The 16,797-nt window shown below is 51.9% G+C and overlaps 1 protein-coding gene across 1 annotated transcript; it reads left to right on the top strand.

Annotated features, from left to right (window-relative positions):
* The first annotated feature begins 556 nt into the window (after positions 1–556).
* Positions 557–15,931, top strand: CCDC167 (coiled-coil domain containing 167). The gene is made up of 4 exons (XM_081247739.1): positions 557–640; positions 13,755–13,849; positions 14,049–14,101; positions 15,561–15,931. The coding sequence occupies exons 1-4, from the start codon at positions 599–601 to the stop codon at positions 15,662–15,664; spliced, it is 294 nt and encodes a 97-aa protein (XP_081103865.1). The 5' UTR covers positions 557–598; the 3' UTR covers positions 15,665–15,931.
* Positions 15,932–16,797: the final 866 nt, after the last annotated feature.

The following is a 16,797-nucleotide window of genomic DNA, read 5'->3' as shown; positions in this document are numbered from 1 at the left end:
ACTTAAAAGTTTTCTGTGACGTTTGCAGGCTGTTTCTGTTACAATAAAACAAGAAAAATAAGTAAGCACAGACAAAAAGGAGGAATAACAACAGAAGGTCATGATCAGCTCCCAAAGGGCCAAGAGGCTCAAGATGGGGCTTCATGGAGGATCAGTGCTTCAGGATGGGCCTTGAAGGTCGGAAAGAACTTGACAGAATTGAAGGGATGGGAGCTGGCCTCAAACTGGGCAGGGTGGTCACAAAAAGGAAGAAGGGTACAGAAGACGACGGGGTGAAGAAACAGCCTCTCTGTGCTGTAAAGTGCCTTTGAATTCGTAAGGAAAGGGCCAGCTCCACCCCTGGGTGGGCCGTCGTTCCTCCCGGGCCAATCTAGTTATCCTCTTCCCACCACCCGCTAGGTTGAAGCCTCAAAGAGCGGTTGCCCCTCATAAACATGGCCGCTCCAAGCTGGCCACGCCCCTCAACTAGATGGACACCGCCAGTAGTCCCACCTCCCGCCACGTCGGCGGCCAATGAGGGAGAACCACAGGGGTTTGCGCATGCGTGGCGCCGCCGGTGGGCGAGTCCAATAATGACTCCGGGAACCCGGCGAGTAACATGACTAAAAAGAAGCGGGAGAATCTGGGCGTCGCACTAGAGGTGAGGGGGAGAAAGGGGGGTGGGCCACGTCGTTAACTGCCTTCTCCCCGCGGCGGGGTAGTGGGTCGGCCCGGCTGCAGGTTGGAGGAGGGAGTGAGGGGAGGAAGTGAGGGCGACGTGGGTTTGGGACACGGCCCGCTGGGGGAACCGAAGGTTGGAGAGCCCGAGGGGCCACGAGAGCTGGGAACAGAAGGCCACGGGACCTCCAGAGAGGAAGAGACAGGCAGGTAAGGGGAGCACCAAAGAGGGCGTGACACCGAAATCTTGAGGCCCTGAGGGGAGACGTTTAAGTGAAGGGGACCCAAAAGGGTTGGGTACTCGCAGGTGAGGGGATCCCAAAGGGTTAGAGACCTGTAGATGGGGGCACCCCCAGAAGTGAGGGACCCCATACTGTTTAATGTATTACTGGTGGCTTAACTGTCCCTTGAGATGGGGAATTTTTCCTCCGGGGTACTAAAGCATGAAGCTTGAAAATTACTTTGGGAACCTGTGGGAATTTGTAGAGAATTCTGGAATGGTGATGTTCGCAAAGAGCTTACAAATAATTGACTGCATATGGAAGGAAAGAAAATTGATGCATATCGAGCAGCCGCTATTTGTTACTTTATTTGCTCTCACTACAAGCCTGTGAGATTTTTACAGATGGGGAACCTGAGGTTTCAAGTAGAGCCCAACCGTTGAAATGGTTGAGGCACCGAGAATCAAGCACAGGTGATTTGCCTTCTGGTGCATCTTGTTTCTCCTGTGTTACTGTTCCCTTAGATCACCCTCCCTGGGGTTGCAAGAAAGATACTGGGTAATTGTCTTATTGAGCTTACTACCAGTTGAGTGGTTCTCAGTCTTAAGAACGCATTAAGAATCATCTGTCTTAAAAATGGAGAGTTGAATCTCCCCCACCCCGAGTAATTCAGTAGGACTTGGGTGAGTATTTTTAACAAAGAATCTGTATTTTTAACAAGCTACACCAGTGTTTATGCAGGAGGTTTTAGTACCACCCCTTGAGAAATATTGGCCAACTTGGTAGGGAAAAAAACGATGGAAATGTGAATCTCCTTGTAAGAGAGACTATAGATGCTAAAATGAGATGGCACTCTGAAATGGAACTAGCCTAGACTTTATAGCCTGTATTAGAACATGATAAGCTGCTATAACAGAGAAACCCCAAAATTCAGTGGCTTCAAGAACAAGAAAGTTGTTTGTTTTTTTTCTAACAGGCTAGAGCAGGGATCGGCAGATGTTGTCTATAAAGGATCAGATAGTAAATATTTTAGGCCTTGTGGGCCATATGGTCTCTGTTGCAACTACAGTTGATCCTCATTGTTCACAGATTCCATATTTGTGCATTTGTCTACTTACTAAAATGTACTTGTAACCCCCAAATCAGTCCTCGAAATGCTTTTGTAGTAATTAACAGGCTGACTCAAAGCGTCAAGATTTGATTCACCTGAGACCCATGTGTCTAGTTAAGGTGGAACAAGGCAATGCTGTGTCTTATTTTTCAGCTCTTCTGTGTGCTGTAAACAAGTGTCCTTTTTCTGGTGTATTTACTGCCAAGTTTCTTGCATTTTTGTGCTTTTCTTGGTGATTTTGCTGTTTAAAATGGCCCTCGAGTGTAGTGCTGAAGTGCTATTTAGTCTTCCAAAGTGTAAGAAGGCTGTGACATGCCTTATGGAGAAAATATGTGTGTTAGATAAGCTTTCTCAGGCATGAGTTATAGTCCTGTTGGATGTGAGTTCAGTGTTAATTAATCAACAATATGTATTAAATAAGGTCTCTTTAAACAGAAGCACAGACAAAACAAGGTTTTGTATTGATCAGCTGATAAAAATGTTGTGACCAGAGGCTCACCAGAACCTAACCTGGTTCAGTATTTGCTAATTCATTGTTGGCAACCTTATAGAACATAACTACCACAAATAATGAGACTCAGCTGTACTCAGATAGGATGTCTTAGCACAAAAGCAGCCATAGGCAGTATATAAATTAATGAGAGTGTTCCAATAAAACTTTATTTACAAAAACAAGTCATGGACCGTATTTGGCCCACAGACCATTGTTTGTCAACCCCTGGTCTAGAGTACCAGGACAGTGTTGGTTCTGCCATATTCCTTCCGTCTTGTGGCTCTGCTGGGGGCCAGGGCCTGTTGTCACCTCATGAATGAAACTAGGTTGCCTTCCATTGAGGTATCCACTGGTGGGAAAGAGAGAGTGGAGAAAGCACACCCACTGTCTTAAGAATTCTGGGCCCAGAGTGCCCACTTCCCGTTGGCAAAGATGCAGCTAAAATGCAAAGCCTGCAAGGGGTAGGTGGGACATGCATTCATCAGCTAGGAGGCCATGTGCCCAACTACAGCTCCATTGCTGTGGAAGAAGAGTGTATTTTAGTGGACAGCCCACTTCTCCTCAGCAGACTCCATCTTACCTCACAGTGTAGTTTTGAGGATTAAATAAGACAGTATTTGTAAAGTGCCCATAGCACGTGCATCACAGGGTGGATAATCAACAGACAGTGCTTTCTTATCAGTAGCCTTCGTAGTTCTTTCGTGTCCTTCCATCGTGGCTAAGTCAGCCCCCTTGTTTGGACTTTAGTTTCCTCATCTGTAACATGAAGGACTTGAATTTCACCAGGGGTTACAGACACAAGACTCGCTGACTGTGGTCCACATATAGATCGTAGATGATCATAGATGTCTTTTGTTTGGCTGACACGGGTTTTAAAAGTGTTTTGAATTTGGTGGGGTACGTGCTCTCCTAGTGCCGTATACCAGTCACCTTCACCCCTTTATTTTCTTAACCTATCAATACCAATATAGATATTTACATTGGCCATCTTGATGTCTAGGTTACCTTTTGCTTGGATAGTCTAAGATTTGAGCTCTGCCACTGTGCACCTGAGAAAAAACTTGGCATCTAGCCATCTCCTCACATTGTTCCTCCTTTGCCCCCTGTGGATCTGAGTATTGAATGTGTGCTGGTGCTCAGTAGCAGTAGATATTGTCCTGTTATTAAAAGTCGTGTGCTCAAAGCCAATGAAGTGGTGATTTAATCAAAAATGTTAATCTGACAAGTGCAATAAAACTCCCACAAGTGAGTGATCTCAGCACCTGCAAACAGCCTCCACTTGTAATGAAGCAATTACTGAGCACTCCCCCTGAGGGTTGGCTGGGGCCAGCTGTACTGGGCAGTCACCTCCCAGGACACCAAGGCACCTCCCAGCCTTCCCAACTTGTGGCTCCTTTCAAGACCTTTTTATCCAACTCATTTGCCACCTTGTGAGATCTCAGATTTGGGAAAAACTGGCTATGAGTTTTAGTCTGAATAATGAGAGAATTATAATTCAGGTGAGAAATCACCAGCTCTGGTACTGATTTTCAAGTTGTGTGGGAGGAGGGAAAGGTTGTATTTCAGTCTAAACTGATAGGAGGATTCTGGCCGAGGGAAAGGATGCATTTCAGTCTAAACTGATAGGATTTTGGCTGATGTAAAACCTGTTTTTTATTTATTTATTTATTTTTGCAGTACGCGAGCCTCTCACTGTTGTGGCCTCTCCCGTTGCGGAGCACAGGCTCCGGACGCTCAGGCTCAGCGGCCATGGCTCACGGGCCCAGCCGCTCCGCGGCATGTGGGATCTTCCCAGACCGGGGCACAAACCCGTGTCCCCTGCATCGGCAGGCGGACTCTCAACCACTGCGCACCAGGGAAGCCCTGTTTTTAAATTTCTGATAGTAATGAGCTGTTATTTGGTCATTGTACTTTTTTTCCTCAGCTGGACCATTCTTAGTGTCTTAAATGTTTCAACAGCCAGTTGGTCTTTAGTTAACAGATGTGCAGTGTCTTAGCTGACATCTTTAAGGGGATAACTTGGTTGGATCTGGTCCCTAGTACAAAAATCTGTCAGTTTGGAAAGGTTTTAGCTACAGGTTACAGAAAACTGACCTCAGTGACCTAATCAAACAAGAATATACTTTTTCCCATCACAAGAAATTTGGAGGGAGGTGGCTACTGGCATTGGTTCAAAGGCTCAGCTGTGTCAGAGCTGGTGTTTCTGCATTCTCCTAGCTGTTTCCTCTTAGTCACAAGATAGCTGCCACAGCTCCAGTCATCATATTCAACTTTAAGTCAGGGAAAAAAGAAAAAGGAACTATAACAATCGTTGTCCCTTTTATCAGCAAAGCATAAGCTCTCTCAGTCATCTCCCAGCCGACTTCTGGAACATCTCATTGGCCAGAACTGGGTCATGACCACCTCTGGCTGCAGTGAGGCTGGGAAAGCATCTGTTGAGCTTTTCTTACTTCTATGGTGGAGGCAGGCAAAGGAGGAGGGATAGGGAATCAATGTTGTGTTGGCCAACTAATAGTATCTGCTAGAGGGAATAAAAGTTAATGGGAGTCTTTTTTTTTTTTTTTTTTTTTTTGCGGTACGCGGGCCTCTCACTGTTGTGGCCTCTCCCGTTGCGGAGCACAGGCTCCGGACGCACAGGCTCAGCGGCCATGGCCCATGGGCCCAGTTGCTCCGCGGCATGTGGGATCTTCCCGAACCAGGGCACGAACCGGCATCCCCTGCATCGGCAGGCGGACCCTCAACCACTGTGCCACCAGGGAAGCCCTAATGGGAGTCATTTAAAATTCACTGGAATTCTTATCAGAAAAAGGGGCCAGGATCAGTGACGATGAAGGGCAGGTGGTAGGTTGAGTGGAGAAAATGGCCAAAGCAGGATGAGCACCAGGAGGAGAGGAGTGTGGACACTTGTGATTGTGTAGTGTCAGCCACCACGGTGAGCTCCCTGGGGGCAGGGAGGAGCACTAAGTGGGGATGAAGACAGTCTCAGTCCTGGAACAGGCTGTTACAAGGCTGACAGGAACCTACCAGTGTTCTGAGACAAGGGATAGAAGCAGCCTAGTGGACTCTCAATAAATATTTACTGAATTGGTTTTGAGAGGCTAGAGGAGGCACTTGAACCCTCACCCCTGACTTCTGGGCCCAGTTGAGTGGTTCATTGGTGAGAGATCAGGAGGCCACAGTGGAGCAGGCGGCTGGACACTGTCTTGCTGGCGGCTGCCCAGTCAGGGCTGGGAGAAAGGCTTGAGGCCTGCAGACACAGTTCAAGGGCGGCTGACCATTAAATGAGCCTCGCCTGCTGCCAGGCTCAAGCGACAGGTTGCCATTGGGCAGGTGATTTCTCTCAGCAGCCTGCGTCTGGCTCCACTCCATCTGATGGGGGTCAGGAGACTAAAACCTCATTACCTAACACGGCTGGATGTCAGCATGTGTGGAGTGGCTGTTTGCCAGCATCTTAATTAATGAATTCATAAGGCACGGGGTGGATGCCAATTCTGGAAAAGTGCTTTGAGCCTTTCAGTGATGAAGAAGCTTTTGCTACTTTATCAAAAAATATATATTGGGGGAAAGAAGAGAAAAGAAACCCCAGACAACGTTCTGGCCCAGGGACAGCTGAAGGCTTCAGATGAGGACTGACGTGGCTCTGCTTGCAGAGCCTCTCAGAGACCAGAAGCCCTCGGAGCTTGCGCGGGCTTCAGGAGGACCTCTACGTTCTTGACCTGGGGCGGGAGGTGACTCTCCAGAGAAATGACAAGTCCCTTGGCTCTCTGCTTTTCCTGAAAGTTGTTCATTGATTAAAAATCGGGGAGGTTTATTGTCTTCATCTGCCCAGCCTGGGAGAGAAACTTCTGATGATTTGGGAGCCATGGCGGAGGTTTTTGTTTTCTGCCCTCACAGAGCCTCCTCCACAGAAGAACATCCCTTAAGCGGTATCAGGGTAATCGGTCCTTTGGGGTTTGAGGATAGTCACCTGGAAAATCAAGGCCCATGACCCCCATGTCACTTGGCTGTGTGGCCTCAAGGCCCCAGATGGGAAGCCCCTGATCTCCTGCCAGAGGCCATCTGGGCAGGTGGTCCGGCTTCTCTACCCATTGTAATAAACATTTTGGGGCTTCCCTGACATGTGAAAATGAGTGGATTTCCAGAAATCCGGTTCCCAGACTGCTGGGGCTGGAGTTGAAACAGCTGACACCACTCTCCGGGCTGTGAGTTATTAGCAAGTGAGAAGAAAGACTTTGGGGAAAGGAGGGTTTATCAGGCCCAACTAGCCCACCTTTTTCCTTCTCAAACCCGGGTCTGTTTTGTGTGTGTTTTGGAGGGTGCTTTGGCAGCGTAGGCGGTTTGGGGGAGGGTGCCTGGTATGTCCGTGAAGCCCAGAGTTAGAGAGTAATTGCTTTCAGTGTGAGGACAGACGCTGGGCTTGGAGACGCTCACTGTCTCCAAGCAAACAGATTTCAATCAGGTTCTCCCCTCACAGTGAGTATCTGTTATGTGGACAGAAAGCAAGCAAAGCCCTTATACAAGATTATTCAGGGTAGAGAATCTGTTAAAGCCAGATCAACAAGCTTAGATGGGTTTCGACTGGGATGTGGAATGATTTTGTTCCACAGAACCCTTCTTTGTCATGAATGTTTTCACGAGGGATTTTGGAGGAAGAGCTTGAAGAGGTGGAAGGAGCATAAGCTCTGAAGCAGAAAAACCCAGATTCAGACCCCAATTCTGCCACTTCCCAGTGACACGACCTAGGGCCGGTTGCTTAAATTCTCCGTGTGGGAGTTTGCTCCCCTGTAAAGGGGAGACTGTAAAAAGTCCCTTCCTTGCAGAGTTGATGCAGACATTGGGGAGCATACGGGAAGCTGCCCACAAACCGCATGGCCCAGGGTGTAAGGAGCGGAGTTTACGCCCAGGAGCTAAGAGTGGCTCCGGGCTGGTGCCTCTGAGCTCCTCCCATGTGTGCTGGTAGCTCACAGCACCGACTCCCAACCGCCCGCTCCCCTGGGTACTGGCTGCGTGACCCTGGACAAGTTACTTCATCCCCGCAGCCCAAGTTTCCTCATCCACAGGGTGTGGATACTGATGCTACTCCTCTCCCGCCAGGGTTATTGTGAGTGTCCTGTGAGGGAGTCGTGTGAGGTGCTTAGAGCAGTGCCTGGCACATATGCCTGCTACCGTAGTGTTGGCTGCTACTGGTATTACTGTGGACTTTGGGCTTCCAGAGGCTGTTCTGACTTGTGCTGTGCCATCCAGACACGTGAAAGTCCATGATTTGAGTTGAGCTCAGGTACCTTGACACCGTGCTCTTTGTTAGGTCTTGGTGCCCAGCAAGGACCCGGCCAGGCAGGTGCAGGATATGCCCCATGACCGCTGCTTGACTCCTGAGGTTAACTCATTCCCAGCCACTTTTTGTCACTCACAGCCCAGAATCTCCCAAGAGCAAGGCCAGCAAGACAGGAAACAACTTCCTAAACCAGAAAGCACAGTGGCTAGCTTGGCAGTGCCAAGCCCCAAGGGTGCCTCTGCCCTTTCCCAGAAGAAAGTCTGGCCCTAGACAGTGGCTCCTTAGGGAGTGGGCAGGGAGCCACCTCCCAGGCTTTCAAGATGCTTGTGGGAGCACCATTCAGCCACCTTCAGTAGTGCTTGTTGGCGGAAAAAAGCTGCTGGGAGGCCTTGGCAGCAGCCAGACCTGAAGCTGGCCCCCCGCGGACCTGGCCTGACCTGGGCACTGGGCACTTATCTGTGTGCGAGATGGCACTCACCTTCCCTGCCCCCAAAGAGGCCTCATTCTGGGCTTCCGTACTGGGAGGCTCCACATTCCTGAAAAGACGCCACCCATGGATTCCAGGAGAATTTTACAGTTTCTCTTAACACAGTGGTTTTATGGCATATAGGACTCCAGGGAGACTTCCCTAAAGCTCTGAGAGTAGGGTGTTGTTCCCCAAGTCAGGTGGCAGAGGCGATTTTGCTTAGCTGTCTCAGGGCTACTGAACTGCCAGCCGAGTGCTCAGAGCTGCTTCTGAGGGAGGGGTCCTGGAGGAAGGCCGCAGGAAGAGACCCTGGCTCTGATGACTGCCAGCAGGAGCGGTGGCCCCACTTGGCTGGGGTCGGGGCCTCTGCTGACCTTGACTGTCAGTCTGACTTCAGAACTTCGAGTTCTTCTGCAGGAAACATCCCCACCTCTGTGGAGAATCCTTGGTCTTATACTTCTCCTCACTGAGCCTGCTCCTTTGCCCACTCTTGAAGCCACCCACCAGGCTCCGATCCCCCAGTCCGTGCCTGGTTAAGAAAGGCAGCGGTTCCCATCCTGACTGTGGAGGAATCCCTCGTGGGCCTTTCCTGCTAAAGTACAAACTTCCTGGATCCTGTCTCCAGGGCCTCCCCTGGGGCCCTCAACTCCCTCCTACGTGAGGGTTGCTCCTTCCCACTCCCTGCCCCATATATCTTTTCTCCCTTTCTTCTCCTCCCTTCTTCCCTGCCGAGGCTCAGACCAGCAGTCTCCATGAGCAGGTTTTAGCTACTTCTGGTCTTGGGGTCAAGAGTAGACTTTCCCACCAGGACACCCTGCATATTCACCACCTATTTCCCAGTCCCCTGAACTGCTTGCACACAGGTTTACACAACACCTACCAGGTCCTCAGCTCTATTTGACGTGCCACACAGTTGGCTAACTGTTATGGAGCTCACACCACTGCCTTACTGATTCCTTGGGTCCCTTTGCAGCCGTTTCACCTACTGACTGTCATCGCAGTGACTTAGACATACTGTTCTTTTTTCCTGTATAAAAATGGACACTTGGTCTTCTGAGTATAAACGTAATGCATGGACACTCCTTGTGTCCATGTTATTGTACATCGGGGGCATCCACTCTCTGCCCCGGCTCTGTGCCTGAATGAGTGCCAGTCTCAGTCCCTACCTGGGCTATTACTTTACCTGTGACAGTCACAGCCAGCAGTGCTGCCCCCTGCAGCTCCAGGGAAGTCCCAGAACTGAACCAGTTGGGTCAGCCGTGCCCTTCCTGCCAGTTGACCTACTATCCAGCCTGTTGGGCAGGAGTCCTGGGAGCCTCCCTGGCCTCCAGAGTGTAACCTCCTCTTCCCATTGGAGTTGGTCGGATCTCTTTGTTGGGGCTTCTTCCTGCCTTAGTCCTGGGGCTTTGCATTCCTGCTCCCAGCTTAGCTGGGCACCAGGCGCTGTAGAGCCATGGCGTCAGTGAACCTGCACTCCAGCTGCTAGGTTTCACCTGCTATTCCACGTCTCCTCAGATGCCCACCAGGGCCCAGACCACACCTGAGTCTGTTCTGCCCTTAGACGCTGCCCTAGACCTCTCATCCTCAGCTTCCAGCAGGCCGAGCCTCTACAACTTGGCACCAGCTCCAGACCCCACCCCAGCTTCAACCCCCGGCAGGATCATGAGGTTCCCAGCATGCCGTGTCCCAAGCCAGCTGGAGAGGCTGGCCTGTAGAGGCATTGCTATTGTGATGGTCCACCTGCAGGCCCCACCCCTGCTGAACCCCTCCATAGAATCAGGATGGCCATATCTGAGCCAGAGGGGCTCCCCTCCCTGCTGCTGCCAGCCAGTGACCAATGGAGAGTACTCTCCACCACGCACCCCGGCTTCTACCTCCTCTTACTCTTGCCACATATTAACTCAATTTTCTTTCTTTTCCCTACAGATCTAATGAAAACCATTCTGATAATAATGCTAGCAAACACTTGTTTTGCCATCACTCTGTGCGTTAGGCACTAAGGATCGTACACGTATTGCCTCACGTCATCCTCACAATTCTTTGAAATAGGAAACATTAGTATCTTTGTTTTACACATGAGTAAACTGAGGCACCGAATTAAGGAAGTCACCTAGACGCACGGCAAGTGAACGGCCAGCTGAGGCATCTGATTACAGCCCCCACTCCTTATTACCACATTTTTCAGGAACTACAATTTCAGGCTTCTGAGCACTTGGGCTCCCAACTGCTTGCCCAGTTCTGACCCTTATGCTTCCAGAATCTTCTTGACATTTGTCTCCTTATTCTGGTCCTAACCCGTGTTTTCTCTCCTGGTCCTGGCTATCTTGTCCTCTGTTGCCTTCAGCCTGGGGGCAGAGAGGAAGCTAATCAAGGACTATAGATTTGTTTTGGGGAATCTGTGAAGTGCATTAGCTATGTGCATGTCATTGAGAGTTGACTGAAAAGCCAACTAGGGGCTTCTTTTAAGACCCACTTCCTGGGTCCTCTCCCCTATTTCTGGGTCCATCTTGCTGGGCTAGCTTTGCTCTGTAGCCACCACTCCCAACCCCAGCCACAACTAAAAGATGCATCCTGACCCTCCCTCCCTGCCTTATCTGCGGCCAGTAGGTCACTAGAATGTTGGCACCCGTTATTATAGCTGCTTGAGAACTGGCTTCTGCATCAACAAATGCTGCAGGGTGTTTAACTGTCAGTGGGGTCACCTTCTGAGGATGGGTCTGTGGCCTACTGAAGAGCCTCCTGACAGTCCCAGACTCCCCCTCACTCAGCCCATATCAAGCAGCTGGGTTATAAAGGAGGAGAACTTGATACTTAGAAGGGAATCAGAGAGAGCTGCAGCAGGACATAAATATTCATAGAGGGAGGTTAGAACTTGAGTCCCTAAAACCTTGATTTGTTAGTCTGTTTAAGCTCATTAAAAAGTGGTAAGTGAAAGTGGGGTATTCATGGAACTGCAGATACATTGGGCTCGTTCAGATAAAGGCCTCTAGCTGCCAGCTCCGCAGGCCCTGCCCAGAGCATGACAGCAGACCAGCCTGGCCACTTGTGGTTTGCCAACCTCAATGTAAAGGTTTTGCTGAGCGTGAGTTCTTGGCCTCGCTCTGGCCCAGTTATCCCGTTTGGGCCCTTGGTAGCCTTGTAGAGGTGTTTAGGGATGGAAGTCCCCCAACTTCCTCCCCAGGATGACATGCAAACCAGGGGCTGGCCGAAGGTGGGGCAGGGAGAAATCTAACCTAGGACTAATACTTGCACCGGGTAATCCCCAAAGTACATAATCTATGTGCACATACAGCTGCTGCTCCTAGCTTCTTCCAGCTTCCTTGGGCATGAGGGGAGGATTTTAGACTCCCGGTGCCACATGAAGCCCAGCCCCTGGGCCCCACCCACACCCAACCCTACTCATTCCTCCATGGCTACAAACACAAGGACTGCAGTGGGCCAGGCCTTCTAGGACAGGAGCTACAAAGTCAGGCATCCTGAGAGGCCCAGCAGTCACATACACAAGTGGTGTGGGCCGATCTGGGCTAGACTTGACCACTGGGCTGCAGGTTTACATCATCTGCCCTAGGGTCTCCTAGAGTTTGGCAAGATGAGGTTTGGACCCATGTAGCTGGATGACACAATACGCGCTCAGCTTCATGAGAGAAGGCGTGGTTAATCAGCCGGGGGGAAGGAGGCAGTACCACTCCAGCCAAGGGCCATAGAGAAGGCTTCACGGAGGAGATAGAGCAAGAATCAAGCTTTGTGTGGGACCCAGCGTGGAAGTTGGTGCTCTGTTTGTGGTTTCTACACTGGGAAGTGGAAACAGCAAGTCTTAGGGTACTGAGGGGCTGGCTGTGTGTGTTGGGGGTACTGCTATGAAGGGCAGGCTTCATGGTGGCCTGAAGCACCTGCTCCTCCCAGCTCCGTCTCCACTAACCTTCACATCAGGCTGTTGCTGTTCCCTGAGCCTGGCTTCCCAGTGCTCATTTCCCTACAGCGCAGGTTTCAGCATGGCCTTTGGCCTCCCAGGCACAGGCCCCATCTCCTGGCTGGGGCTGTTTCCCAGGACAGCCCTCCCTTTGGTGCCCGTTAGCAGAGAAGTGACACAATTAACCAAGCAGTTAACTCAAGGCTCTGCAGTTGCTCCCTCCCACCGGGCCCTGCTTCCAGAGCTGGAGTTGGCAGCAGGCTGGGGCTGCAGGGAAGTGGGTAGATGGTGTGTCCTTTGGGCTGGGCGTTGGGACGAGGGAAAGTAGCTGACCCAGAATGGCCGGGATGGGTACTGGCCAGGGGGAGGGGCAGAAGGCCCAGAGTCTTCAAGTGCGGCTCTGACACTGGCCCCAGAACACTGGCCAGGGATGCTGGGATTCGTAGTTGCAGTCATTGATTACCGTCTGTCCAGGGGCCGCTCCAGAAAGGACTGGAGCAGAGAACTGGCTGAGACCGATAAGGAAAGAAGTGTTCCACTGTGACTCCTCAGAAAAGTCATTCCATTTGGAGGACCCGTTCTCCCACTTGTGAAGTAGAGCCTGTATCAGTATTCGCTATCCCTCCCAGGGACGCGGTGAGAATGAGTGAAGTCATATGGAAAATCAAGCGTTAGCTGGACCCAAAGCACTATTCAGTCAGCTGCTGTGAGGGACACAGGGCCCTCTGAACTCCCACCCACTGAGATCTAGGCTCCCACCAGCAGGGCAGAGGTTCAAGAAGAACAGGCCCGGGCCTAGAGAGGTGGCCGATTAGACAGACACCTGGAGACAGATGGACACAGATGAACTTTCAAAGCCAAATGCATGATACCAGGACCTTGGATGATCCAGTCCAGTATTTCATAAAACATTTCCCCATAACTCAAATTATTTCCCCAAGAACACATCTCTGAAACTATAATCAAAACAAATGGGAGAACTGGTACCTTTGGCATGCAGCCTTTCAGGAGCTTAGCTGTTTTGCCCCCCAAGTTAAGCTATCTTGATGATGGTCAATGCTTTTGCGCAAGAACCGAGTCAGAAACTAACATGAGCTGTACTGTCAGTAACTTTTATTGAATCTCATGGAAAAATGTGTATTATTACAGCTTAGGTTACTTTAAGATGAAGTGTACCAACAAGAAAACATGCCTCTGCTTTTTGGCCCCTAGATGTCTAATCACGCGTGGAATGCTTTGGAAAGGCAGAGGCTTCCTGCGTCGTCTCGTTTCATTCTAGGAGCCGCCTGTGCCTGCCACATTCAGGGCTCTGGTTGCTCCTGCTGTGGGGCCCAACTGGGGCCTGTGCTGGGGAGACAGCTGACTGGGGGGGCTGCTCCTATCTGCCCCAACCCATGCTTGGCCCAGTGAGTCAGGGCAGCTTGGAGACCCTGAGCAACACTCAAAGCTGTTTCTAGCCGGGGTCAGCCTGCACCACGTGGAGGCAGAGGACAGCAAAACATAGTTGCTAGTTTAAAGACTCCTAGAGGCTCCCTCCTCCCGCTCCCAGGATCCCAGCTGTCTTGAAAATTGAAAGGCTCTGCCACCCATCTCTACCTGCTGGGTGTGCTGTGTCTTTCAGATAGATGGGCTGGAGAAGAAGCTGTCACGATGCTGGAGAGACCTGGAGGCTGTGAACTCCAGGCTCTATGGGGCAGAGCTGAGCTCAGAGGCCAGGTAATGCTCCTCCCGACATCCCCCAGTCCTTCCGATCTGTCCTGGGGCCCCAGCCCTCAACTGCCACCCCTCCCATCCCCCTGCCACCAGAGACCTGAGCCCATGTTCCTCTTGTCTCCCTTGCTCTGGTGTGCCAGCTGCCCCTCAGGTGGGAAAAAGAAAAAGGGCCTGAGCCATTTTGACCCCTTCCCCCTCACAGGAGTTCTCTGGAGAAGGAGAAAAGCAGCCTGATGAACAAAGCCTCCAACTATGGTAAGAAAGCTCCCTGCCATTACCAGCCCCACCCTCACGTCCTAGGATCACAAAGTGATGGGGGTCAAGGGCATTCTTTGGGAGAGAGCCAGCCCCCAGGGGGTTGCAGGAACCAACTGAAGGCCCAGCATCCTGGAAGAGCAAGTTTGTTCCTTTGTTCCAAGGGAGATGGAGAGTCCTGTGGGTCTGTTCTTCTCCTGTGGGATGAAGGGTTATGGCTGTGGCCAGGTGAAGAGATCCTCACATCCACCCTGACTTGGGAGGTCTGTCCTCCCCGCCCCCTCCTCCCAGACCTCCACTCTCTCCCAGGAAAACCCTGCAATGGAGTGATGGGAATAGGGTCTTTGGGGTCCAGGGTGGAGGATGAACCTCCCACTGGGGTGCTGTGAAGGGCTACTGAGTGGAGCAATGCTGCCACCTTCTGGGTGCTGGGTGCAGAGCCAGGTAGAGCCCAGACAGGGCACGGAGCTAGAGGGAGGCTGCTGGGCGCTGCCCCCAGCAGCCCGGGAGGAAATGGGTCTGCAGAGGCCTCTCAGGCTTGTCTGTTCTATTCACCCTGAGGGGCCAGACCTGGCCGAGAATCAGCCCTAGAATAGTCCATATGGCAGGGAGCCTCCTGTAGGAACCAGGTTGAATCAACACTGTTAGCACGGTGCCTGTCACATACGGTGCCTGTCACATACCCCTACCCGGGTCCCGTCTGGCCTGCCCAGAGCTGGTTTGCAGGTATCTCCCTGCTTCCTCACACAGGGAGGGATGGGACATCGGTTCCCTCTCAAACCTAGCAATTTTCACACAAAATTGTAGCATTTACCACTCAAGTGAGCCCTCACAGAATACCAACCACCTGTGTATCATATGAATGGATACAGGCTGTAGAATAGCAGGGCTTGCTTCCTCTAGAGGCAGCCTGACTGCCTTGCGGGCACAAACTTCCTCGTCTTAGCATACCTCGTTCCTGCTGAGCTGGGCATCCAGCAGGGCAGGACTAGAAGCACTGGTGGTGTGGGTCCACCCTGTCCCTGCCCTACTCCAGTGTCAGGCCCAAGGAGGTCCCAGCTGCCCTCAGTCTCTAATTGACCAGATGAGACACCCGGGAAGGAGGAGCACCATGGGGGCACCCAGTGACGGGCCAGAGGACTCACCTGGTGAGGCCATGCCACCACCTAGCTTGGCTTTTAGGTGTGGCCTTTTTGTGTCTCCCTCACATACTCCATCTTCAACTGCATTTGGAAAGAAATGGTTGAGCACCATTGGGGGTTGGGGCTTTTTTGGGGTCAGGATCTGTAGCCAAATCTGGGCAGATCGAGGAGGACAGTCACTTTTATGGATAAGGAGGCAGCTGGGAGGGAACACCTCTGTGCTCAGCAGTGTGTGTACCCATTGGTGGGATAGGTGGAGGCAGATGAGAGTAGCAGATGGGCCCAGACCACCTGTCCACCACCCTTTTTCCTTCCAGAGAAGGAGCTGGAGTTGCTTCGGCAGGAGAACCGGAAGAACATGCTGCTGTCTGTGGCCATCTTCCTCCTTCTGACGCTTATCTACACCTACTGGACCCTGTGAGCCTGAGATTTCCCCAGTCAGCACAGGCTTCCCCTCAGCTCCGTGGTCACAGCCAAGCAGGCCCTTCAAACCTCAAGAGGACCAAGGTACAAGGGCCATTTCTCCCTGACCCAGACATCGGAGCAGGGCTTCCTGTTGGCCCAGCCCCTCTCGCCTCCCATTCCTGCTGTGGGGCTTGAGTCTCCAGAAGGGCTTTGTGTTGGCTTAGCCCAAGGGAAAGGCAATAAAGACCACCCTGGCTGCTTCTGTGTGCTGAGTAAATGTCATGATCTGGTGGCAGCTGGGGGCAGTGGGGTGGCATTCAGGATGCAAGGGAGGAGAGGGGCCTGAAGGTAAGCCCCCAGCTTAGGTGGGGAGTAAGGCGTTAGCAAAGTGCTTCCTAAGGCAAACCATGGTGGGCGCCATCTCGAGGACTTGGGCACTGCTGGGGCTGAGAGGCAGACCTTAACACCACTTGTCCGCCACCCCCCACCAAACCCTGTCTTGCCCTCCAGTCGGTGCCACTGCCTGTGATTATGGCAGAAAAAATGCAGCCTGTGCAGCAAAGGGCAACTTGGGGACTTGAGGTGGTCGTGTGGTGGTCCCACGGGAGTGCGGAGTTAATCCATCTTCAAGAGGCTGCAAGTCTGGCGAGGTGTGGCAGAGCCAGTGGGCAGCCGGAGCCACGGTAATGACCAGACAGACTTACGGTGAGTGGCCAGTAAATCAGGCGGGGTTTGCAGGAGCGGCAAACACAGACCTTCCCCCCCACCCCCACCGCCCCCGAGCACAGCCCTCTACTCCCAGCACAGGGGCCAGGAGGGCTGGGAGTGGGAGGCTGGAGTAAGGCTGAGTAGGGCAACCAAAAAGATGAAGGGGCTTGGGAGCCGAGATCACACCAAGTAAGTAAAAGCAAGGAAAGGAGTTGCCCCGGGAGCTAAAGTAAGGCTGTGAAACATTAAGGAAGGAATCTGGGGGCCCAGGTGAAGGAGCTAAGCACATAGGCAGTGGGCTCTAAGGGAGAACCTGCACCGGTGATGGGACTGGTGGAGAAACGCTATCCTAGAGCAGAGAGGGAGAGGTGCCATCAGCACACGCACGGCCTCCAGTGCAGACGCAGAACAGGGGAGGTTGGCGGGGTCAGCGAAACCATC

The sequence above is a fragment of the Mesoplodon bidens genome (genome assembly GCF_964165515.1).
Source record: "Mesoplodon bidens genome assembly, chromosome: 10".
In the NCBI taxonomy this organism is placed as follows: domain Eukaryota; kingdom Metazoa; phylum Chordata; class Mammalia; order Artiodactyla; family Ziphiidae; genus Mesoplodon; species Mesoplodon bidens.
Note: the sequence above shows the minus strand (reverse complement) of the source record. Positions and strands in the feature narration are given on the sequence as shown.